General features: G+C 29.5%; 3 protein-coding genes and 1 pseudogene across 3 annotated transcripts; 2 read left to right on the plus strand and 2 right to left on the minus strand.

The window, feature by feature from the left end:
- Positions 1 to 803: 803 nt before the first annotated feature.
- LOC124943848 lies at positions 804 to 1,721 on the minus strand. The gene has a single exon (XM_047484309.1). It carries the CDS (start codon positions 1,719 to 1,721, stop codon positions 804 to 806), a length of 918 nt encoding a protein of 305 aa, XP_047340265.1.
- A 2,029-nt stretch (positions 1,722 to 3,750) lies between these two features.
- On the plus strand, positions 3,751 to 7,273 carry LOC124942215 (thioredoxin domain-containing protein PLP3A-like). The gene is made up of 9 exons (XM_047482673.1): positions 3,751 to 3,918; positions 4,201 to 4,294; positions 4,721 to 4,795; positions 4,888 to 4,935; positions 5,044 to 5,186; positions 6,289 to 6,361; positions 6,467 to 6,528; positions 6,622 to 6,719; positions 6,981 to 7,273. Exons 2-9 carry the CDS (start codon positions 4,211 to 4,213, stop codon positions 7,088 to 7,090), a joined length of 693 nt encoding a protein of 230 aa, XP_047338629.1. The 5' UTR covers positions 3,751 to 3,918; positions 4,201 to 4,210; the 3' UTR covers positions 7,091 to 7,273.
- An 8,476-nt stretch (positions 7,274 to 15,749) lies between these two features.
- On the plus strand, positions 15,750 to 16,383 carry LOC124943849 (caffeic acid 3-O-methyltransferase-like). Its single transcript, XM_047484310.1, has 3 exons — positions 15,750 to 16,156; positions 16,259 to 16,292; positions 16,339 to 16,383. The coding sequence occupies exons 1-3, from the start codon at positions 15,750 to 15,752 to the stop codon at positions 16,381 to 16,383; spliced, it is 486 nt and encodes a 161-aa protein (XP_047340266.1).
- A 3,463-nt stretch (positions 16,384 to 19,846) lies between these two features.
- On the minus strand, positions 19,847 to 21,876 carry LOC124943850 (annotated as a pseudogene).
- Positions 21,877 to 27,325: the final 5,449 nt, after the last annotated feature.

Genomic DNA, 27,325 nt, shown 5'->3' on the forward strand with positions numbered 1-27,325 from the left:
TTTTGACTATTAATGAGTTATTTGAAGTTAGTTCCCATGTTTCAATTCACGGGTTTCTTCTTCGGATCGAGCTTTAAGTCTTCACCATATTGTTCAACGTCCAAATCTAAGGGTAGTTCGATCCAACCAGTACATGCATGGTCTGTATCTATTAAGACAACGTCACTTTTATAAAAAAATCAATAAATGAGGAGGATGACGCTTCACTTTTGTGTATATGTGTTATTTTATGAGTGTGATACAAACACTTCCGGTTAGGGGTGTTCAATATTTGGTCTGAACCGAATATCCGACCGAATTCGAATTTCATTTTTGGTTTTCAAATCGAATTTCAAACCAATTCGAATTCAAATACGGTTTTCTAATTGGTTTTCGATTTTGGGTTTCAACTCGAAAACCAAACCGAAAACCGAATTTATTTTTTATTATTTATTCTTCCAAACTCAGTTTAAGAAAAAGTTCTTAATAATCAAATTAGAATATTTTGAATTTAAGATTTAATAATAATAAAAAAATACCAGTGGTCTAGTGGTAGAATAGTACTCTCCCATAGTACAGACCCAAGTTCAATTCGATTTGAATTTTGAATAATTCAAATTTAAATCGAATATAAAATTTGAATTCAGTTCGATTTAATTAGAATTTATTCGAATAAACCGAACTAAGGAATTCGAATAACCCAAAACCGAACCAATGAACACCCTACTACCCATACGGGTAGAATCGAACTAATCCCTTCAAAATGATCTAAGAATTAATGTATTAATTAAGACACATAGTCAAAAAAACACCATTTTTTCATATTAAAAACAATGAAACCATTGAATAAGAAACTTACATATATTTTGCACAAAATGGAGGCAAATCAACAAAGAAAGACATGTAGATGTTGCAACATGTAAAAAAGACCTTTCAAGAGAAAATTGCTTAATGACACTAACACAATCCACACTAATACATAACCAAACTAATTTCTCCAACAAAAGCTTCATAATAGCTACATTCTTGTGACTTTGATTAGACATTTTGTATAAGATCTTTAAACAAAGACATGCAACAAGAACAAACATAGTAACCGATAATCCTCTATAAGAGATCACTTTCCCACCAACAATCAACTCTTCTTTCCTACAAACACAAGATGGACACTCGCCCGAAAAAGTGGAGGAAACCAATGCATCCAAACCCGTATAATAAGGTAATGTAATTGTGTCCAAGTGCAAACCAACATGCAAAATCCCGGATATAGTTGAGACTTTGAAGAAAACATACTTGACTACATTCTCTTTGTCCTCGCTATCAAACACGAGAGAAGATATTTGAATTAACAGAAGTATAAAAGGGCCGACAATGTAAAGTGGGAATGTCGTGTTAATCCTCTGGCCATTGGCGAGCACGAGGAGGTTTATCGGGAGGAATAAAGGACCAGAAGGGATTAAATATCGAAAAACACTTTCTTGAGATGCCCGATATATGCCCATTGTTGTAACCAACAACGCCCCAAGATAAGAAATCATCGTTATAACAAGTGTTGCGAAATCAACAATTGAAGAATAATCTCCCGGATAGGTGCTTTCACAAAAATAATGAAAAGGACAATTGACTGGATCCATGGTTGCTTCAAACTGCCACTTCGTGCATTTGAAGAACGTGTCTTGGATTTCTTTAGAGGTCCAATTGCGATGAGACGATGCCAAAGCTAGTTGAAGTTCAATATTCATTCTTGGCCTAGTTGTGACACATTTTGTAACATTTCTCCCTTAAATGTGGAAATTTGTTTATTTTTTTTTGTAATATTTGTGGTTGGAGAGTTACTTTTGTTGTTGTTTGATGTCTTAATATTAACCAATGTTGGGCAGGTTATGGTTTGAAATTTCTTCAAGGGAAGAGGAAGTTTGAAGTTGTTGATGGGCCAATTTCATAAGGTAGATTGGTATATAAAGTTGAAATAGCTTATTATTCAAGCAATGCAATGTTGTAAAGAGACTAATATGGACTATGGAGTGTGGAATGACTAATTAAGGGCTAGAAATTCAGTCTCAAGGATAGCAAAAAAAATAATGTTTAGTATGAGCTAATGAAGGGCTTGTTTGATGTGGGTTGTTTGTTAAAAATGTTCACTATCCATAACCCATTTATCCTTAGTAAAATCATCAATTAAAACATTCTTATTTTTTAATAACAATATTACCCATTAATAATAAGATAAATTTAAATTATTTTACTCAAAATTGATTATTTTTTCAATTTTTGTTTGTTTTGTTTGAAAAATGTTCATTTATATTAAAATTGAAAAAAATCGTTTAAGTATAACTATAAAAAAACATGACATGAAAAAAAAAAAAAATCGCTACTAAATAAATTATTGAGCTCGTAAATTCTCGAAAAAATTGATTAACTCCCCGAAAGACTTTATTGACTTTTCTGAACGAATTTCAAAAAGTATTATAATAATAGTATTATGAATATACACATAAAAGATTCATTTTTTTCATTAAACATTCAATCAAACAAACCTAGACATTGTCAAAATACTCCTCTTAGCTCTAATCCTTAATAACATAACGAAACCAAAATCTCAATCTCAATTTCAATTTTATTTATTTTATTTAGGTTATGAGATTCAAAAGATTTTTGTGCGTCCATGATAAAAGAAACATTGTTTATTTGTTTAATAAATATAATAACATATCCGAATACTTGAATAAATTATACTTTATTATTAAGTTACGATAAAACAACATAAATAAGATGAACAATTATTTTTCATAAAAAAACAAAACTCTGCCTCTATCATATATTATCACAATAGTGACTCAAAAGTTATAAAATCAAATCACTCAATCTCTGAATGATTTAGATTTAACTATTATTGGTATCTAAGAAAATTATAACCTAGTTTATGTTATATGCTAAACCACAAGCAAGCCCACCATTTACTTTTCATATATTTGTATGAAAATTTTAAATTTGAACTATATTATTTTTTGGTTTAAGGTGAAGAAGATATGTTTTTTTTTTTTGTTAAGCTTATTAATTCTTTTGTTATTGTACATAAACAATGATATTAATAGAAAATCTAAATTTGATTTTATGTTTTAAAATTTTAAAGGAAACTAATTAACAAATTTATTTTAAGTAAGCTTTTAAACTAAGATATTAAGATATTACGATTTTATGAATTTATAAATTATTTCGATTTATGAATTTATAAATTATTTCGATCCTAAAATTTCGAATGAATTTAAATAACTACAGTGAATGTATATTTATTTTTTTAAATATAATTATTACTTATTCATTTAAACAAACTCATATAAATATATTTTTTTTTTTGTTTTTAAATTAATTGGCCCAATTTGTTTTTGAGAAAGCCCACCATAGCCCATTCCTAAACCAGCAACCCTCTCTCTCTAACAATAACAAAAAAAAAATCTCTCCCGCTCAACTGCTCACTGTCGATTCAGATTTCACCGATCGCCGCCGACCGCCGACCGCCGCCCCTTCCATCGCCGGCGCATCCTCAGGATTCATCCGGTCATAGCTAGAAACGAAGATCCGTCGATTCGCCTAGTCCACTCTCCAGCTCCAGGTTAGTATGATTGTCTTCATTTGGATTAAACTGATTTCTAGACGAAACTGTAAGATCTTTGCTACTTTAAACTAATTGAAAATTTAATACAACAAATGAATCGTGTTAGCTCTTTCCTGTTGTTGTTTGATATTGAATCTGCTACATCATTTATGCCTGCAAGTTTCACTCGACAGAGAAACACAGTCTCGTGAATTTTGATTTTCTTTTCACCGGTTTGTTGATCCAGAAAAGAGATCGCACGCACGTCAAGGAGGCGGCATTTTGCGAAGAAAACAGAGATCATCACTCCTCCATTGTTTCGATCTTCTTTGTTCCTTCAGGAGGTATCTCGCCGATTTCAGATCTTATTGCTTTTCTGTATGACTTAATGTTGATTCCTAATGTATTCACGATATACGGAAAACATGTGGATTCGTGTGTGGAGATCTTTTTTTTGCTTTTCTTGAAGATCTTCGAGTCAATTAATTATTCTAATGTATTCAATTTGTACATAACTTTTTCATGTCATGCTTGTGCTTAAACGACTTTTTATTAAATGGATCATTTAAAAAAAATAAAATGTTGATTCCTACTCGAATAATCTGATATCTTCTTATATAATTCAGAAATCAAGAGATGGATCCAAATGCTGTTAAATCAACTTTGTCTAATTTAGCATTTGGAAATGTACTGGCTGCTGCAGCTAGAAACTATCAAAAGGTACTACTTTCACCTCTTTTTCCTGTTTCCATCTATATGCATGAATATGGCTCTAAAAGTATATTAATAAGGAATTGAACCTTCAAAACCACCATCTGTATCCATCCTAATTCAATAGCATTGCTAGTTTGAGGTTTTAATATATTTCAGTTAATGAACTTGACCATTTCTTTCTCAATCTATTTGTCAATTTCCTGTTTTGGTATGCATTTTTTTTTTCATCTGGATTATGAGCTGGAAAAATTTCCATTTGTTATGTTTGTCAAAAAATACAATGATCTAGAGAATAATCTTGATCATGATTGACAAATTATACCTTGTGCTAAATGAAGCAAAATCACATTATAATCTGGGTCATGTCAGTGCGGTGAATGTAATTTTTTGGGCTAAAGAAATATGTTTTTGCTCACTTGAATTATCAAATAGGAAATGTTGGATCAAGAGAAGGGACAAGCTTCTAGTTCCATTAATCAGGAGGTTGATCTTGATGATTTGATGGATGTAAGATGCTTTCTTCATTTTATTTTTGCATTTGATTTACCTTAATGTAGTACATTGTGGCTCATATTGAGTTGGTTACTATGGAATTTCAGGATCCTGAGCTTGAAAAATTGCATGCTGACAGATTAGCTGCTCTAAAGGTGGGAAATCTGGTTTTGATCATTCAGCTTATCTATTTTTATTATTTTGACAATGAAAAGTTGCTGAATGGAGGGATCTCATTGTGGTGAGGTTTTTATTTTGTCCAGAAAGAAGCTGAGAAACGACAAGAACTTAAAAGACAAGGACATGGAGAATATCGGGAGATTTCTGAAGGTGACTTCTTGGGAGAAGTCACTGGAACTGAAAACGTCATCTGTCACTTCTACCATAGGGAGTTCTATAGATGCAAGTAAAGAGTTTTTCCTTTTTTCCTCTCTACTTTCATTCTATTAATGTCCTCTTTTCTTATGTGTTTAGAAAAAAGTCATAGGAAAAGTTTCCATTCTTCGTAGACCTTGTTTGATATTGGTTTTTTCAAAAAAGACTATTCTTTTCAAATAATTCAGTTTGATGTAAAAAAGGTTTATTTTGATAAAATGACCAAACTATCCAGTATTTTAAAATTTAAAATGATTTTTGATATAATAAAACAATTTGATTAGCCCATATTTTATAATGTTATTACAAATATAGTAGAATTATGTAAATAAACCACATCAAGCAAGCCCTATAGAAAGCTTAAGACAATAAGCTATGCCCGGTTCATGCATAATTGAAATTAGAATTGGAATTCGGGTCCAATTCCATATCCTTTGTTTGTTTGAAGAATTACCAATTGAATTGAATGTAAATGATTGTTTTAATTACATATTTCACACCACATAATTGCAATTCTATAATTTGTAATTCAATTCTTATTTTTGAAGAAATCATAGAATTTCAATTCCTAAGTGAAAATCATGGAACTAAAACTTAAAAAACAGCATATTCAATTCCATTTGAATGGTAATTCTAAACCAATTCTTTATTTTAGGATAGCCTTAATTCCAATCTCCTCCGAACTAAACATAGTCTTATGCACATTCAAACATGGCAAGGTTTTTGGTGAATAGATGTTGAAACTAAATTCCAGCTAGGCATTTCATATATTTGATGCTTGAATAAGAAGACCCATCTCTTTGATTTGAGTTTTATGGAGTAGACCCAAATTTCCTTCATTTCTTCTATCAATCTCATGCATTACAATCACATGAAAGGTGAACCTTACATTTGAAGCTTATGCATGCATATCCAATTGATGATCTCTCTGAATTTCACTGATATCTTTTCTGAGGCACCATTTCATTGTTACACTGAGAAGATTCAACAAAATATCCTCATTTCTGTTGATATATTCTCAAGCTAGCCTCATAAGTGCGTTCATATGACTTAAAGCTTTTTTGGTTTGAAATATATGTTTGTTTTGTTGCATACTGGCTGTGAATGATTGGAAATTGTTGAATCTTGTTTAGGATAATGGACAAGCATTTAAAGGCCCTTACACCAAGGTATCTTGACACCAAGTTTATCAAGGTTGATGCAGAGGTCAGTATTCCCTATTTTTCCCCCCAGTTGGAAACACTTCAAATTTGTTTGTCTTTAAAATTTCGTTTCAAAACTTTTATTTTTGAATTTATAATACAAATGCAGAATGCGCCATTTTTTGTTGCGAAACTTGCAATCAAGACATTGCCCTGTGTCATATTCTTCCGGTTAGTCTCTTATTCATTGTCATGTCTTTGATCATACTCATCTAGAAAAATTGAAAAGGAAAATTACTATAAGAGATATGTTTCGTGCATCAGAAAAGGTGTGGCGGTTGATAGGCTAGTTGGGTTTCTTGATTTGGGTGGGAAAGATGATTTCAAGACGAATACACTTGCTGCTTTGCTGATTAAGAAAGGTGCGAGTTATGTTTTTCATTTTGTCTTTCAATCTGTTTGAAGGCTTAAAAATAATTTTTTGGTTCTGGGTTTGGAAGAAAAAATATCAAACAAATTTAAGAGTATGTCTGATTAAATTATATTCCAGAATGAGAATCTTCACCAAAAATTATGTTTTCAAGAAAATTTATATTTTTCCCTCTAAACTCAAACCTCTAATTCAGGCCCTATATGTTTCTATCATCTTGAGAATTTGAATCATCATCCTCATACTCATACAGGCATGGTGAAAGAGAAAAAAAGCAATGAAGATGGTGATGGTGATAATGATTATAACGAAAATCATAGGTCAATTAGATCATCGGTGGAAGAAGATTCCGACTCTGAATGAGAGGTTGCTCGGGTAATCTCTGATATTTTTCTAACGTTAAAGTTTGTATTAATAAATCTGTTTTCATGACACTAATTTTATGATTTGTTAGTAATGATTATTTTATTGGTTTCATATTTCATGTTTGTTATTTTAACTTTTTTTTAAGAACATGGTATGTGCTAGTTTCTTTTTACTTGTTTTTCTTGCTTATGGTACGAGTAGAATATGGGGTATAAATTGTAAATAAGTATAAAAAAGTATAATTTATATATACTATTATTGAGTAGAATATGAGGTATAAATTGTAAATAGGTATAAAAAAAGTATATTTATTATCTTTTGGTCGAAAGTATAAGACATTATATAGTTTTATAATTTTTTATTTGGTAAATAGTATAAAATTTAAGTATAAAAATAAAATAATAATTTTATTTATTTTAATATTATTTTTAATTAACATTATTGATATTTTAATGTTATTTAAAATTTATTTTAATTACTTTAAATATTATTAATATTATATTAAATAAATAATAGTATAATTACATTATTATTTTAAATTAATAATAATATATAAAAATAAATAATTAGTATTATTTTATAATTTTATTTAAAATATGAAAATAATATATATATTTTTTTAAATTATTGAACTAATAAAGATAATAATTGTAATTAATAATAATATGTTTATTTAAAAAATTAATAAAAGTTTAATAATTAAACTTTAATGAAAAATTAAAAAACAAATTAATGTTAATATTAAAAAAGTAAGATTAAAAATATTAAAAAAAATTAAAAATTTAATACTTTCTTGTAACCGGGGTAGGGTATTACTAATTTAAAGAATAAGTTATACCATTAATTTTATTATAGTTATAAAACCAAACACGATTACAATTTTACTATTATACTATCCCAACAGTGTAATACCTTCCACCAAATACAGCCTTCAGGTAGAATCGATACTCCAACTTTTTTTTCCAGTATCGGATATGATAAGAATAGGGTTGTGTTAGTACAATATACCTTATTTTTTATTCATATTTATATTTGCCAAAAATTTCGATATAAAAAAATTCATACTTTAATTTTGATATACTTTTATTTTGGCACGATATCGGTATATACATTTCAAACCTAAAAAACACATTTTATCATTTTTAATTCACACATTTTTTTAGTTAAAAATGTGACGAACCATAGGACTTTCTTGTCTCATCGTCTCGATCGTTAATATGGTTCGACTTTTATAACCCAATTATTTCGTAGAACGGGCTAAACTTACACATTTTTAGTAAATGTTTTTTTTAATCCACTAGTATTTTAAAAAAACGGCTGGAATCTCAATTTTATAGTATTTGAATACTTCGATTGGTTGTATTTCTTTCCTCAACCAACTCTCTTGTTGTCATTTTTCATAGTGTTATCAAAATATACTCATACTCTATTTAGAAATTTTAGGGAGTTTTGGTTTCGAAATTGTTTTACCCTCTTTTGACTTGTGAACTTTTGTATTTCAGATTTAATTGTGTTTTATATTTGAGATGTACTTGACAACATATTTGACTCCATTAAATCTATTATTATTATTATTTTTATTTTATATATAATTAATTTTTGAATTAGTTTTTAAAAATTATATTTTTATAATTGAATTAATATCCAATCAACTCAAATACTATCGGAGAAGGTTGGTTAATTCGTTGATAACTGTTGAATTTTTTTTAATACTTAATTTTTAAATGAAAATTAAAACATAATTATTTATAATTTTATTAAGCATTATTTTTTATAAGTATTATATATATATATATATATATATATATAATTAATAAATATTATTTCGGTATATATCATATCTCAAAATTTTAAAAATCTTATATATTTATCCTACTTACAATTTCATTATCGATATTATACCTTATATTTATTTTGGTATATCAAAAAAATAGATATTTTTGATATTTTGCGGTACAATATTTTTTATATAACTTCTCTCTTAGATATCAAATATAGATATGATACGCCAAAACGGGTATAGAATACAACCAAATAAGTATATATCGTTGATTTCATGTAGGGCGACTAATTCGATACGGCTTGAATACGTATTTATATACAGTATTGTGTATTTAAAAAAAAATAAAGTTTTAGGATCAAACTGAAAAGAATTAAATTTTGAAGAATTATATATATATATATATATATATATAATGATGCTTAATTTTCAAAGTGTCCGGATTGTCGAGTCGAGAGCTATGATTAATTTGGATATATATGTGAGAGTAATGGATACTTGAGTCGGATTTTAGGTTGACCTGCCCATAAACTTAAAACGGTTAAAGATAAAATTAAAAATACTATATATATGTTTCGAACTTGCAACATAACAAAACAAGTACAACCCTTAAACAAACTAGGCTAATAAGACTTTATATTTTAAATTTAACACCAAATTTGATAACGCGGGTCATTTTAACGATATAAATAAACTTTATAACTAACTAATATATATATATATATATATATATAATGCTTAATTTTCAAAGTGTCTAGATTGTCGGGTCGAGAGCTGTGGTTAACTTGGATATATATATATATATAGATATTTGGGTCGGATTATGGGTTGACCCGTCCATAAACTTAAAACGATTAAAAATAAAATTAAAAATGTTATAGGTATGTTTCAAACTTGCACCAAATTTGATAAACGCGAGACATTTTAACAAATTTATGTTCAACTTTATAACTAACTAACTAATATATATATATATATATATATATATATATATATATATATATATATAATGATGTTTAATTTTTAAAGTGTCCGGATTGCCGGGTCGAGAGCTGTGGTTAATTTGGATATTTATGTGAGAGTAAATGGATACTTGGGTCGGATTGTGGGTTGACCCGCCTATAAACTTAAAACGGTTAAAAATAAAATTAAAAATGCTATATGTATGTTTCGAACTTACAATCTAACAAAATAAGTATAACCCTTTAAACAACTAGACTAATAAAACTTTATATTTTAAATTTAACACTAAATTTGATGAACGCATACCGTTTTAAAATATAAGTTCAACTTTTTAACTAAGTAATATAATATAATATAATATAATATAATATAATATAATATAATATAATATAATATAATGATACTTAATTTTTTTTTGGTTAATTTGAATATATGTATCATATATTTTTTTTCTTATTTTTATATCATTACTCGTACAAATGTATGGACTACATGATAATTAATATAAGTAAAATAAATTAATCCATCCTACCTAGTACTTCTCATTTCAAATTTTGTTAAAATATATCTGACTTCATTTTTTCTTACTACCATATATTTACAGAAAATTAATGGCATTTGGTTAATTTATTTAATGATATGTTCCATTATTTGGATTTAACATCAATCAAACACTTAACTAGTTAATTAGTTATAGCAAAACAAAACAACCCAATTCCACCAAATATTTGTGTCATCTTGTAACTCATTTTGGTTTATAAATACAATTTTCAGCTTTCTAGCCAAATTAAGAAATCCTAATTTAATCAACAAATATCATCCACTCATATGATGAGGCTAGGTAGTAAAGACTGCCTAAGATAAGAGAAAAGTAGGATTTTGATTAAGAGATTTATTAAAATAAATGCTGTTTTACCTAAACTTCATTTTATATATTTTCACAATCTAGTTTTAATTTTTAAAATTTAAATATCTCACTATAAACAAAATTCAAAAACAAGAGTAATTAATGGATTAATTATAAAATAACTCATAATTGAGTTTATAAAGCAAAAGGTAGAGAACTTTTTAATGGACCAAGGAAAAATAATTTATGAAATTATTTAAACAACTCATTAACGATGCGAACATGGCTAAAACAATACTCGAAAAGAACGCAATCATGTTAAGAGCGCTTCAAGAAAAATAAATTAGAACTCTAAGCTTACCTCATTGATTTCGATTAGTGTTTTCCTATCTGATTTTTTGGTGTGATTTATCTAGTTAACTAACTTATCTGTCCAAAATATTGTTTATATGTAATGTAATGTCTTAATATAACGACAATATCGTGTAATAATGATTTTTTCCCTAACAAATAATAATATTAATTAATATTAGGGAAAATTTTGTTAGAAAGTTAGTAGGCAAATAAGATTAAGAAAAGGGAAAACATTTTTATTTTAATTCATTTCTTTCTGTAAATACATTTATTCTATTTATATTAGAAAAAAGTACATAAATTTTCAAAACCTCAATGACTCTTAAACGGTCAAGTCTGATATCTTTTTTTCGTAATACTCTCAGGAATGAAGTGATAGCGTGTATCGATGTGTTATTTCGATCACGAAAAACAAAATTCTTTGCTAGAGCTTGAGCAGACTTGTTGTCGACAAAAATTGTGGTCGCTTCATTCTCTGACAAACCTATCTCCTTCAATATCTTTCTAAGAAAATTGCGCGACAAGCGCATGTTGTTATTGTTACATATTCAGCTTCACAAGATGATAGCGAGACTATCGCTTGTTTATTCGAACTTCACGAAATTGTATTAGACCTCATAACAAACAAATCTAGTTGTGCTCTTCCGATAATCTATATCTTCGACAAAATCACTATTGGAATATCTAACAAGTTGAAATTCCTTAGACGATGAATAAAGCAATCCAAAATCAATAGTACCTTTCAAATATCTCAAAATCCTCTTTGTCGCCTTCATATGCTCCGTCGTGGACACCTCCATGAATCAACTAATAATTCTCACACTAAAAAGTATATCCGGCCGAGTACATGTCAAATACCTTTGACATCCAACGAGAATTTTGAACAGTGTGAGATCCACCTTTTTCCCCTTTTCATTCTTGCTCAATTTAGCTCAACCTCCATAGGGATAGCCATCGATTTACTATTCGAAATATCGAATCTATCAAGAACTTCATTCACATATGCTTGTTGCCAAACAAAAATTTCATTATCCGATTGACACACTTCTAATCCGAGATAAAATGACATTAAGCCAATATCTGTCATCCTAAATTCTCGGGCCATATCATTCTTGAAATCTTCAAAAATACTCGGATTATTTCTTGTGAAAATAAGATCATCCACGTAGAGACAAACGAATAAACAATCTCTATTTTTATCCATTTTCACATAAAGTGCATACTCATGTGGACATCTTTCAAATCCTTTCTCATGAAAAAATCATCAATCTGACTATACCATGCTCGAGGCGCTTGTTTGAGACCGTACAAAGCCCTCTTCAACTTTAATACATTTCTTTCTTTTCCTTTCACCACATAACCTTATGGTTGCTCCACAAAACATCCTCATTAAGGAAACCGTTAAGAAATGCTGACTTCACGTCTAATTGGAATATTTTTTAGTTTCTTTGTGCCGCTAGTGAAATAAAAAATTTGATTGTTTCTAGACGAGCAACTGGATCAAATACTTCATCATAGTCCACTCCGTGTCGTTGTGCATACCCTTTGATGACTAATATTGCTTTATATTTTTCCACCACTCCTTTGAAATTCTTTTTCTCTTTGAATATCCACTTGACATCAATGAACTTTTGACTCGCTAGAAGAGAAGTGATTTCTAATGTATCGTTTCTTTCAATGGCTTACATCAATTTCTTCTCCTTACTAGTTTTTTCAAAACTTAAAGGCGTTGTTTCGGCTAAAAGATAGAACATAAAGACATCATTCATTACCTTCGTATTCTCGTAAAGTTCTTGGATAGTTCTCATCCTTCGTGATCCTTTATTAGGGCTTCCACTTGATAAAAATGCACTAGAATTTATGTCCTTGTCGTTGTAGAAATTAAGGGTTGCCATGTTTCTTGATTGTCCTCATCGAAGAATGAGAATAATTTGTTGACGGAATCTTCATTAACTTCCTAATTCCAAGAATCATCTTCATCAAACTTCACATCACGACTCACAACCATATTTTCGTTGACAGAATTGTAGAGCTATAATCCCTTTGATTTTCCGTCATAACCGATGAACACAAACTTTTTGCTTCTATCATCAAGTTTGGTTCTCTTTTGCTTAGGCACATGCTTGTAGGTAATACTTCCAAAAATACTTAGGTAAGATACATCTGGATTCTTTCCGCTCCAATCTTCAATTGGTGTTAGGTCTTTCACGCTTTTGGTCGGACAATGATTAAGGAGATACAATGCACAAGCCACTACTTCCGCCCAAAATTATTTTGGCATCTTCTCTATGTTTCATAATGCTTTGAGACATGTTGAGAATGGATCTGTTCTTCTTTTCAGCCACTCCATTTTTCTGTGGAGATCTTGGAGCTATGAGAAAATGACTAATGCCATTTTATTCACAAAAATAGGTAAAGGCATTAAAAGTAAATTCTCCACCTCTATCGGTTCTCAACGCCTGAATCATGTAGCTATACTCTTTCTCCATCAACGTTTTGAAATTCTTAAAATTATCAAAACATTTAGAATTTTTTTCAAGAAATAAACCCATTTCTTTTGGATAAAATCGTCGATGAAAGTAAGTAATAATTACTTTGACCATAAGACGATGGCTTGTTTGGTCCACATACATCGGCATGAATTAATTCAAGTGGATTCGTTGCTCTTGACGTTGTTTCCTTTGGTAAGCTATCTCTTGCATGTTTGCCTAGAAGACATGCTTCACAAAGTTGATCCAGATGATTGATCAAAGACATCCCCCTTCACTATTTTCTTTTCGGACATCATTTTTAGATCACCGAATTTGAAATGTCCCATCCTCATGTTCCAACACCACGCTGGATCTGTCACAAATACTTGCAAGCAATTTGGCCATTCGGTTTGAATAGGAAGCGAAAACATCATATTTTTCGACATCGTCACCTTCGTAATTAGGTTAGTGCTTCCATCTCTAGCCAAAAATTACGATACTTCATTAAAATATGGTAGCCTCTTTCCATGAGTTGCCCCAAACTCAAAATATTACTCTTTAATTTAGGGACATAATACACATCAGAAATAAACTTGTGCGTACCATTCTTCAACCGAATCAAATTGGTACCTTTGCCTCCCATCTAAATTTTCGAAGCATCTCCGAACGTGATATTTTTGATTGCATCTTTCTCAATCTCAATGAATTTCGACCAGTCGCCACAAATGTGGTTACTCGCACCGTTGTCAAGATACCATTGACTTTCTCCTTCAATAACTTCTTGATTTAGCGCCAACAACTACATCAACTCCTCCACTTCTTTCTCTTCTGTCATATTGACTTCTACTTTTGACTACCCTCCCCTTTTCCCAAACGAATGCTTGACTAGAAGGGCTTGCTCCAAAGGCTTCTTCTTGTGTTTGTTCATCTGTTCCTCGTGCACCAGTAACGATCTATTTAATTCGTTGATTGAGAGTATCTCTAAATCTTATTCTCTTCGATTTCAACCACTACATGATCAAATCTTTGATGTAGAGAACTTAAAATTTTCTCGATTATTTAAACGTCTTCTATGCTTTCTCCATTTCACTTCATTTGGTTGACGATAGATAAGATTTACGTGAAATAGTCTGAAATAGACTCCGATGCTTCCTGATGAAGAGCTTCAAATTCTCCCGTAAGATCTGAAGTGACACCCTCTTTACCTTAACAACTCATTTGTGAGAATTTTCTAGAATTTCCCACGCCTCCTTCGATGTTGACGCATTTACTTCTTTCTCAAAAACAACATCATCCAGACACTGGTGGATGATGGAAAGGGCATTCTGATCATTCTTTTTGTTTTTCTCGAAAGTTTGAATTAGGATCAACGTCGCATCCTCATCAGGTTAGACAATTTCATCACTGATGATTTCCCGAGTGCCTTGGGAATCGAGTAACATCTTTACTCGAATAAACCAACTATCATAGTTGTCCTTCGTAAGACGTGGATATTGGAACATCAAAGACATTCATGCTCTAATACCACTTTGTTGGAAACATTAGTGGGCAATCGACGTATTCTCTCACAAACTCAAGATAATAAGATTAAAAAAAGGGAAAATATTTATATTTTAGTTATTCTATTTATTCCAAAAAACAAATTTTTAAACTTTCAAATTTTAAAAAAAGTTAAAATTAATGTTAATTAAGACACCTATTAAATAAAAGATAATAAAGTCTAATATTAACTAGACTTTTAATATTAATTAAAACACCTATTAAACAAAAGCTAATAATTAATTTTTTTGGTATGATTTAGGTAATTAACTAACTTTTCTGTACTATATGATAATAATTGATTTTTTTAGTATGATTTAGGTAATTAACTAACTTTTCTGTACTATATGATAATAATTGATTTTTTTGGTATGATTTAGGTAATTAATTAACTTTTCTGTACTATATGTTGTTTATATGTGATATCTTAACATAATGACAATGTCTTATAATAATGTCTTATAATAATGATTTTTTTCCTTAAAAAAACAAATAATAATATTAATTAATAATAGGGAAGATTTCATATTCAATTAAAATAAGAATTATAATCCAACCTTATTTTAGTTTTGATTATCTCTAACACAATATATATAACTAACTTTCTAACTAAACTCTATTATAAATAGACAACCTCCTTTCTTTATAATTCATTGCAAACATATACACTTAGTAATATATCCCTATTTACCACCACATACGATGGCTCAAGCCAACAACGATATTTCTCTTCGTATTATAGAAGACAAAGAAGAAGAGAACCGAGCCTATGCCACCCAATTATTAACCTCCCTTTCACTACCCATGACTATGCAGGCAGCCATCGATCTCAACGTATTTGAGATCATATCTAAGGCCGGTCATGGCGTGATGCTCTCCCCTTTAGAGATTGTATCTGAAATCCCTTGTAAGAATCCTATTGCACACGTCATGCTTGAACGAATACTCAAGCTTCTCACTAGCTTCAATGTTTTGACAACAACTACCACCAATGGCGAGCCACGATATGGATTGGCTCCTGTGGCGAAATATTTTGTGAAGAACGAAGAAGGAGTTTCCTTTGCACCATTCATGACAGCCTTTCATGACAAGGTCATGGTTGGAAGCTGGTTAGTATTGTTTGTTCTACATTAATTGTGATCTAAAACCGGTCATTAATAAGGGTAGACAACATATGATTAATTACATTGATCGATATTAATAATATGAAGGTATCACTTGAAAAAATCTGTGGTGGAAGGAGGGGTAGGCTTCCATTGGGAAAATGGGAAAAACGTATTCGATTACCAAGGTGTTGATCCAAGGTACAATGACGTGTTCAATCGAGCCATGTTGAACCATACAAATATGGTGATCAAAGAGTTGATATTGACTTATCGAGGCTTTCACAAAGACATGGAAAGCATGACACTGGTGGATGTGGGCGGCGGCCTAGGCCATACCCTCAACACAATTATTTCAATTTATCCCAAGATCAAGGGCATTAACTTTGACCTACCACACGTTATTTGTCACGCTCCTCGTTATCTCGGTTGTTAACACTTCCTTATTATATATTGCATGCATATTTTAGCCTATATATTATCATGTAATTGTTTATTCTACTAGACTTAATTGATATTTAAAATTTCACACATACAGGTGTGACACACATGGAAGGAAATATGTTTGACAGCGTCCCAAAGGGCGATGTAATTTTCATGAAGGTAAATTTAAAAGAATCTAATCATTCATATCATATGAAAAATAGTTAATTTTTATTATTATATATGTTCCTAAAAGAAAACAAACAAAACATAGCAATTATGTTGACTTGATTTGAATTCTTCAATGAACAACGTTCAAGTCACATGTTTAAGATTTCCTTACATTGAAACACACATAGTTTTTGTGTGCTTGTGTTGGTGAAAATGTACATTTGTTTCATGCAGTGGATACTTCACGATTGGAATGATGAAGATTGTTTGAAGTTGCTCAAGAATTGTTACAAGGCGTTGCCTTCTAAAGGAAAAGTGATAGTGGTCGAATGTGTAGTTCCAGATGTGGTCGATAACAAAACAAGCGCGAAGAGCATTTATCAACTTGACATGACTATGCTAATAATGATGACTCCCGGAGGAAAGGAACGAACCCTTGAGCAATTTCACATCCTAGCCACCCAAGCTGGCTTTGCTGGGATCAAATTGGAATGCAATGCCTTTACCTACTGGATTATGGAAATTTATAAATAGAACTAACGAGGAATAAAATTGGTGTCAAGCTTGAACGAATTCCTAAATAAGATCCGCCTTAACCTATTATCGACATCAACATGCGATTCATTAGGTTTTATGTCACTTTTATGTATTATTGAATGATTTGATAATTTTATTGCATGTATAAATAAAGATGTTGTAATCTAAGGTGTACCATTATTTATTGAAATATTACAAGTGACTACATGGGAATGTAGACATTCTTGACTGAACCTTGTTAAATTTTCTTAGCATTCTAATTTTTGCGTTATCTATACTGTTTAAGATTAGTTTAATATTTATTATTTCTTCTATGTATGAATATGGAGAGAAGTTGTATTAGAGTATATTAGAATTATATAAGTTATGTGTATTATATAAATATTACATTGAACTTATAAGGAAACTAATATAATATAATATTGATATTATCATAATTTATTATAGTGATAATATCTTAAAGATATATTATTTTATATTCTAACATTCCTCCTCAAAGTTAAGATGAAAAACGTTTGAACAATTTGAGGTTGAAGACGATCGAGATGTTGAAATGTTGATAATATATTATTTAAACATTAAAAACTCGTGAGCTCCATCCAGTTACAGGATGTCAATGTGTTAACTGGTAAATCAACGAAGATGTCGAATCTTATGGGCATTGAATGCTGGGATGAAATAATAACTAAATAAACTCTAAAGTTACTTGTTAGTCTCGAAATCCATCCAATAACGGGGATGTCCGTGTGTTGCATAAAATAAAAACTAACGAATAGGTCGAAGCATAATCTTTCGAAACTCTAATAGCTAGTTCATCGACCGAGGAACAAAACCTTATGCCACCCATGAGCATATATAAAATGCTTGGTTGAAACAACTAAACTCAAAACTCAGAAAATATAATTGTCGAAGAATATTTTTATATTAAAATATAATAATAATAATAATTATATCATTATTAGATTTCTCCATCGATGACTAAAGTAATCATTGATGGAGACAACGAAATACTAGATTTTGTAGCTCAAGAACAAAACTTTGTCTCTGATACAATGTAAGAATATGGAAGGAGATTGTATTAACTGATATATCTTAAATTAAATAAGTTATGTCTATTATATAGACATTAAATTAAACTTACAATTAAGGAAACTAATATAATAATATAATATAATATTTATATTATCACAATTTATCCTATTGTGATAATATCTTACTTATATATTATTTTATATTCTAACTCAATATATTTTTATTTGTTTCCATTATGTAGAAAAGAGAATAAAAAAAGATAATTGTATTATTGTAGCAAAAGATGTTATTATTATATTACACATAAGAGACTATTTATAGGCAATTAAAATAAACACTAATTGATTTATTAAAATAAAAGTTGAAGTTGAAGATTAATATAAAGAAATATTCTTTTTGGGAATATAAGAAATTTAAAATTGGAGTGTAATGTATTTATAACGCTATGAATAATATCAAATTAAATGATATATTTATAATATAATTGTAATGATAAGTATTTGAAAAGCCACACATTAAACTTTAATAAAAAAATTAATATTAATATAATTGAGTATTGGGTATCAGGTTTGTATTTCGCACACTCCTCATCCCCGTATCCGATCGAATATCTTCTCCCCCTTTCCATGCCTGACCCCGAGCCCAATTTAAAATACCTGAACCCGACTATGACTATCGGTACCCACAGGTATCGAACATACAAATACCCATTATCATCATACATACTAGTCTAACTACTTTATTTACATATATTAACTATTAAAAGTTTATATTCTATTAAAAATTCGTTTATTTAACATCTCACCTGATTAATCAGAGTTATAACTAATTATACATTGGGTTAATTTAATCTCTCATTTATATTTTATAAAATTAATTTGTAATATAAATATTTTTTATATATATTAATATTAACAAAGTCTTATCTTTTAATTAAAAATATTTAATCATATATTTTAAAATATTTAAATTTAAATCAATTTAAATTTAAATTATTATTTTATACAGTATTTTAATAAATTATTATAACTTTTTATTCTTATTCAAATAACAAATCATCACAATTTAAATAAAAAATTGATATATTAATTATTAAATTTATTTTATTATATTATCTTGTTAGTTAACTTTTTATTAATTAACTTTTCAACTTCTTTTTCCTTAATTTACAGTTTTATAAATAATTTAAAAATTGTATATATGATTATTATTATATATACATAATTAATTTTACATATTTAATTTATGTATATATTTTAATGTTGTTAAAATTATGATGAGTATCATTTTGTTTTTAATTTGACGGCCACAAATATTTATTTTGCATTGGCCCTAATTCTTTGGTTGACCCGAACTCAATTCTAACCTAAAACCAAACTCGAAAAATACATAATATTTTCATATACAACCAAAATAATGGAACATAAGCAATAAAAGAATCCCTGGACGAGACACAATTTGATTTTCAAACAACTTATTTTATTTTATTTATTTTTGTGATCAAAAGGCGCTTGCTACGTTTTCCTCGCCTTTCTATTTATAAAATTCGATAATTGAGTTAGTAAAGGTAGTGCATCCCATTACAATCCTAGTAATCCCAGCTTTGGTGGCTAGGACTTGAAGCTCCTTAAAAGTCCGTAAATTCCCTCCATGATTTATAGCTAATGCGATCATGTCCAGTTCATAAATGCTCTTCGAGTTTGTTTTGTTATCGGGCACTTCTAGAGCTATTACATCAACTATTATCACTTTCCCATCAGAATGAAGTGCTTTGTAACAATTCCCGAGCAACTTCAAACATTTTTCGTCACTCCAATCTATAAGTATACTCTACACAAAATAAATCAATTCTTTCATCACCAACAAATGCACGACAATAATCCTAAATGTATATATATTACTGTGCTTCTAAGTGGGCATAATTTGATTGTACAAACATGGTGATAAGAAAAAGAAAAGGAGATATATATACACTTAATAAATAACATTTAATCAAACTACTTTTATCTTTAAAGTATTGAAGTTTGAATTATTAGAGTGGTTGTCTAAGAATAATCAAGTATGAAATACAATATTCTCCAATATATGAATAAAAAGGGTATTCTAATCAACAATTGTAAAAATAAAATGAAAAACAAGTGGAAAAATGAAGAAAAAAAGATTGCAATTAAACAAGGGCTAACATCCTTCATGCTGGAGGGCAAACAAAACTAAAGAAAATGGTAGACGTTTTATATTTACCTTTAGAAAAATGACATCGCCCTCTGGGACGCTTTCCATGTACGTGTTCCATACCTGTATACATCAAAATTTCAAAAATCTAAACTTTAATATTATAAACAATTAAGATGCATGCATACATGTGCTCTAAGCTAATAACCAGATATAACTTAGAGAAAATAGTTAACCAGGATAAGGAGGAGCTTGACAAATGACATGAGGCAAATCGAAGTTAATGCCCTTGATCATGGGATACATTGAAATAATTGTGTTGAGGGTCGCGCCTAAGCCACCGCCCACATCCACCAATGTTATGCTTTGCATGTCTTTGTTGAATCCAGGGTATGCTAGTAGCAACTCTTTTATAATGACTTTTGTGTGGTTCATCATGCCTCTATTAAACACATCATTGAACCTTGGGTCCACACCTTGGTAATTGAATTCGTTTGTCTCATTTTCCTTATCAAAGGCTATAGATCTTCCAACCACAACATTTTTCAATTGATACCTACATATGTATTTACAACATTAATGTGATTGTTAATATGTGTTATTAGGCCACCATAAGTTGGTGTAACATATTTATTTGTGTAGACTCGCCCACTAAGAAGCTATGAACAAATGAATAATGAACTAATTAAGTTTTTATTTTTTTATTTTTTTTTACATTAAAATATTATATATCTCTATATTCTTTAAAAACAAAATTTAGAAAAAATTAAAATATAGGACCCTCCAAACATACCCAACTATGAGGGGCATGTGTCTTATAAATAAATGATAAGTAAGAACCTAAATAAAAACAAGTAGAAGAACTAGAAACTCTAGTGCATAACACATTTTAAAATAGGTCAATACCACAACAGTAAACCCTCTAGCTAGGGTCAGCAAAACTCTAACCATGCATATGTATGAATTAAATAATTCTATTATTAAAATAGAAGAATCATCAATACTAACCAGCTGTCAAGAAAGACCTTGTCGTGTAAAACGGTCATGAATGGTGCAAAGGAAAAACCTTCTTCGTTCTTCACAAAATATTTCGCCACCGGGGCCAATCCGTATCGTGTCTCATCATTTGTGGCAGCGACGGTCAAAATATTGAAGCTAGTGAGAAGGTTGAGTATTCGTCGAAGCATGAAGGGTGTGTTAGGGTTATTGTAAGGTATTTGAGACGCAATCTCTAATGGAGTGAGCATCATGCCATGACCGGCCTTAGCTATGATCTCTAGTAGATCGAGATCGAAGGCTGCTTGCATTGTCATGGGCAGTGCGAGCGAGCTAAATAACTGGGTGGCATAGTCTCGATGCTCTTCTTATTCTCTAGTATGAAGAGCAATGATGTCGTTGTTGTTGTCTTTCTCCATTAGATTTAGTAGCTATCAAATGAGAGCAACTAGAACAAGATTTTTCTATTTATAATAGAGAGTTTGGTCCGTCCGACAAATAGCAAGGGAGGAATGCCAAGCTTATCCAATGAAGTTGAGCGAGATATTTATAAGATCCATGTACTATTTTGTTTGCTTATTCATATTTAAAAATTGAACTCAAAACATTAAATCAATTAGGCAAGATCTTGACAAACTTGCCAAATTGAGGTACCACTTTCAAAGTGGTACTATACATAATTTCAAAGTTAAATTAGTTTTTAAAAATCAATTATCTACAAAATTACCCTTTAGTTAGGATTGTGTTCAGGTCCAACCAGGGAATTAGGGCCAATGCAAAATAAAAATTTGTGGCCGGCGAATTAAAATTAAAATTAAAATGATACTCATCATAATTTTAACAGCATTATATATTATATACATAAATTAAATATGTAAAATTAATTATATATATATATATATATTAATAATAATATATATAATTTTTAAATTATTTATAAAACTGTAAAACTAATAAAAAAGAATTTAAAAAGTTAATTAATGAAAAATTAACTAACAAAATAATATAATAAAATAAATTTAATAATTAAAATATCAATTTTTTATTTAAATAGTGATGATTTGTTATTTGAACAAGAATATTCACATAATTTTTTATTTTCTAAAAATTATTTTGATAATTTAATTATTAAATTAGTTAAAGAAATAACATGTGAGATTAATATGAATTATTTAAATAATATTTAAATTATTTATATTAAATTGAATATATAAACTTTGTTAATTTTTTAAAATAAATTAATTCATTAAAGAGTTTTAGAGTAGTATTATACGTTAGTTATGTATGGCTAGACTATATTAATAAATATATTATAAATGACTTTTAAAATAATTTTCAATTATTTTCCATTTCACTGTAATGAAAATCAACATAATAAAATTCAACACCAAATTTGATAAACGTGCGACATTTCTAGTTTAACTTTTTAACTAACTAATATATATATTTAATAATGCTTAATTTAAATTTGTTTGATTTGTCGGGTCGAGTTCTTTGGTTAATTTGGATATATATGTGAGAGTAAATGAATACTTGAGTCAGATCGTGGGTTCACCCTCCCATAAACTTGAAACGGTTAAAATAAAATTAAAAATGTTATATGTATGTTTCAAACTTAATAAAGAGTCATATGGAAAATGTGAGTCACAGGATGTCGACTAACTAACTAATTGATAATACATATTAAATACAAAATATATATAGATACACAAAATTATAAAATTATCTCAACAATCTCAAGTGGTCTAGCGGTTAAGGTGTTCATATTTAATGCTTAAGACTAGGATTCGAATCCCAAAAATTGCAAATTTAAAAGTGAGTATTATAAATATTTCAGAGATCGATGTTAAAGAATGCATTCATGAGTATAATATATGGTAACACAACGGGTGAGGTCATGAGATGTTGTTTGTCGACTAAGATTGGTGAGTGGTTTGTCAAAGGATAAAAATGCATATTTTTTGAGTATAATATATGGTAACACAACGGGTGAGGTCATGAGATGTTGTTTGTCGACTAAGATTGGTGAGTGGTTTGTCAAAGGATAAAAATGCATATGAAAAAGTGTGAGTCAAAAGTTGATGATTAATTGGGAGGTTAGTGGTTGGATAATTTAAAAGTGAATATTATAAATATTTCAGAGATCGATGTTAAAGAATGCATTCATGAGTATAATATATGGTAACACAACGGGTGAGGTCATGAGATGTTGTTTGTCGACTAAGATTGGTGAGTGGTTTGTCAAAGGATAAAAATGCATATGAAAAAGTGTGAGTCAAAAGTTGATGATTAATTGGGAGGTTAGTGGTTGGATTGACGAGGTATACGAGGTGTGTGATCAAATTGATACTAGTTGTAAATTTATTAAATTAATAATAAATTTACTAAAGGGTTAATTCGTGGATAACGGTTTGCTGAAAAAGTATAATTATTTATAATTTATTAATCATTATATATTTTCTTATCAGTATTATATATATATATATATTTCATTTATATAAATATAATTTTGTTATATATCGAAAATTTGAATATCTCATACATTTATCTTACTTATTTTTCAGTATTGGTATTGATATCATATTTCGGTATATATTAAAAAATTAAGATTTTTTATATTATGCACCTAACTTGAATAAGTTTTGTTTTTATATATGATATGTACTTTTAAAAAAGTAAAAGTATTAGGATCAAACTTGAAAATAATTAAATTTGGAGGAATTAATATAAAATTACTAAAAAAATAAAATAAATTAACCCATCTCACTTTAATACTTCTCATTTCATTTTTCTTACCATATATATGAATTTTTTTTTTCTACTATCATGTAATTAAAGAAAATTAAGGGTATTTGGTTATTTTATTTAATGGTTTAATGATATGTTCCATTATTTGGATTTAACATCAATTAAGCACTTAGCCATTTAGTTATAACAAAACAAAACAACCTATATCCACCAAATATTTGTGTCATCTTGTTATTCATTTTTGGTTTATAAATAAAATTTTCAGCTTTCAGCCAAATTAAGAAACAAATATCATCCACTCATATGGAGAGGGCAGAGAGAATAGACTGCTTGAGAAAAGTAGGATTTTGATTAAGAGAATTATTCAATATATACCTTTTATTAAAATAAATGTTGTTTTACCTAAACTTCATTTTATATATTTTCACAATTTAGTTTTAATTTTTAAAATTTAAATATCTCACTATACAAAATTAAAAAAACAAGAGTAATGGATTAGTTATAAAATAACTCATAATTGAGTTTATAAAGCAAAAGTAGAGAACTTTTTAATGGACCAAGGGAAAATAATTTATGAAATTATTTAAACAACTTATTAGCGATGCGAGCGCTTCAAGAAAAATAAATTAGAAATCTAAGCTTACCTCATTGATTTCGATTAGTGTTTTCCTATCTGATTTTTTTGGTGTGATTTATCTAGTTAACTAATTTATCTGTCCTAAATATTGTTTATAGGTAATGTCTTAATTACACGATAATATGTGTAATAATGATTTTTTTTCCTTAAAGAAAATAAATAATAATATTAATTAATAATAAGGAAAATATTGTTGAAACGTCAGTGGCCAAATAAAGATTAAGAAAAAAAAAATTATTTCAATTATCTTCTTTTTGTAAATACATTTATTCTATTTATATTAGAAAAAAACTCATAATTAAACTTTCAAAATCTCAACTATTCTTAAACAGTAAAAATTAATATTAATTGAGACATTTATTAAACACAAGATAATAACGTTTAATATTATAATTAAAACACTTTTTAAATAATAGATAATAGCGTCTAATTTTTAATTTTTTTATTAATTTTATTTTCAACACTCCCCCGTAAATTAATTCTTCTTCGTGATTCCAAACATACTCCTCATTTTCTGAAAAATTCCACTCCAAGAGGCTTCGTAAAAATATCTACAACTTGATCAACAAATTTCACATATTCAAGTCTGATATCTTTTTTTCGTAATACTCTCATTGATGAAGTGATAGCGTGTATCGATGTATTATTTCGATCACGAAAAACAAGATTCTTTGCTAGAGCTTGAGCAGACTTGTTTCGACAAAAATTGTGACCGCTTCATTCTTTGACAAACCTATCTCCTTCAATATCCTTCTAAGAAAATTGCGCGACAAGCGCATGTTGTTATTGTGACATATTCAACTTCACAAGATGATAGTGGGACTATCGCTTGTTTATTCTAACTTCACGAAATTGTATTAGACCTCATAAAAAACAAATCTAGTTGTGCTCTTCCGATAATCTATATCTTCGACAAAATCACTATTGGAATATTTAACAAGTTGAAATTCCTTAGACGATGAATAAAGCAGTCCAAAATTAATAGTACCTTTCAAATATCTCAAAATCCTCTTTGTCGCCTTCATATGCTCCGTCGTGGGCACCTCCATGAATCGACTAATAATTCTCACACTAAAAAGAATATCCGACCGAGTACATGTCAAATACCTTAGACATCCAACGAGAATTTTGAACAGTGTGAGATCCACATTTCCGGCTTATTCACTTTAAAAACTGAACTACTACAAACCTAAACATAATCCATAACCAAACCGGTCCAGATATTCCATTTAACCGATTCCTTGTTAATCTCATCAAAACTAAGTCTTGCGTGTTTGCTTCAAGCTAAAATAGACATTTCCGCCCTTGAACCCGGTTCAAGAGTTTGTAACAGTTTGCGTAGTGTTGAGAACAGTTGTAGTCTCTAACCGGACTATCACCAATTAGAGCGTGTGTGTTGTGTTGTAAGCGGTCAACCCTCCCAAAACCGGAACCCCGGTCCTCCAAGGGCGACCCCGATCCTAACATCCTCCTTAAGGAAACCGTTAAGAAATGTTGACTTCACGTCTAATTGGAATAATTTCTTTAGTTTTTTTGTGCCGCTAGTGAAATAAAAAATTTGATTGTTTCTAGACGAGCAACTAGAGTAAATACTTTATCATAGTCCACTCCGTGTCGTTGTGCATACGATTTGATGACTAATATTGCTTTATATTTTTCCACCACACCTTTGAAATTCTTTTTCTCTTTGAATATCCACTTGACACCAATGGACTTTTGACCCGCTAGAAGAGAAGTGATTTCCCATGTATCGTTTCTTTCAATGGCTCGAATCTCATCTTCCATGGCTTAAATCCATTTATTCTCCTTACTAGTTTTTTCAAAACTTAAAGGCGTTGTTTCGGCTAAAAGATAGAACATAAAGACATCATTCATTACCTTTGTATTCTCGTAAAGTTCTTGGATAGTTCTCATCCTTCGTGATCCTTTATTAGGACTTCCACTTGATAAAGATGCACTAGAATATATGTCCTTGTCGTTGTAGAAATTACGGGTTGCCATGTTTCTTGTTTGTCCTCATCGAAGAATGAGAATAATTTGTTAACGGAATCTTCATTAACTTCCTAATTCCAAGAATCATCTTCATCAAACTTCACATCACGACTCACAACCATATTTCTGTTGACAGAATTGTAGAACTATAATCCCTTTGATTTTCCGTCATAACCGATGAACACAAACTTTTTGCTTCTATCATCAAGTTTGGTTCTCTTTTGCTCAAGCACATGCTTGTAGGTAATACTTCCAAAAATGCTTAGGTGAGATACATCTGGCTTCTTTCCGCTCCAATCTTCAATTGGTGTTAGGTCTTTCCCGCTTTTGGTCGGACAACGATTAAGGAGATACAATGCACAAGCCACTACTTCCGCCCAAAATTCTTTTGACATCTTCTCTATGTTTCATAATGCTTTGAGACATGTTGAGAATAGATCGGTTCTTCTTTTCAGCCATTCCATTTT

This window comes from Impatiens glandulifera, chromosome 6, assembly GCF_907164915.1.
Source record: "Impatiens glandulifera chromosome 6, dImpGla2.1, whole genome shotgun sequence".
NCBI classification, from domain to species: domain Eukaryota; kingdom Viridiplantae; phylum Streptophyta; class Magnoliopsida; order Ericales; family Balsaminaceae; genus Impatiens; species Impatiens glandulifera.

Excerpts from the sequence above, each read along its gene's own strand:
- LOC124943849 (XM_047484310.1), top strand. The coding sequence starts at position 15,750 with ATGGCTCAAGCCAACAACGATATTTCTCTTCGTATTATAGAAGACAAA. Across the intron at positions 16,157-16,258 it reads AAGGTCATGGTTGGAAGCTG|GTATCACTTGAAAAAATCTG; the intron begins GTTAGTATTGTT and ends AATAATATGAAG. Across the intron at positions 16,293-16,338 it reads AATCTGTGGTGGAAGGAGGG|GTGTTGATCCAAGGTACAAT; the intron begins GTAGGCTTCCAT and ends TCGATTACCAAG.
- LOC124942215 (XM_047482673.1), top strand. The coding sequence starts at position 4,211 with ATGGATCCAAATGCTGTTAAATCAACTTTGTCTAATTTAGCATTTGGA. Across the intron at positions 6,529-6,621 it reads CCCTGTGTCATATTCTTCCG|AAAAGGTGTGGCGGTTGATA; the intron begins GTTAGTCTCTTA and ends TTCGTGCATCAG. Across the intron at positions 6,720-6,980 it reads TGCTTTGCTGATTAAGAAAG|GCATGGTGAAAGAGAAAAAA; the intron begins GTGCGAGTTATG and ends ATACTCATACAG.
- LOC124943848 (XM_047484309.1), bottom strand. The coding sequence starts at position 1,721 with ATGAATATTGAACTTCAACTAGCTTTGGCATCGTCTCATCGCAATTGG.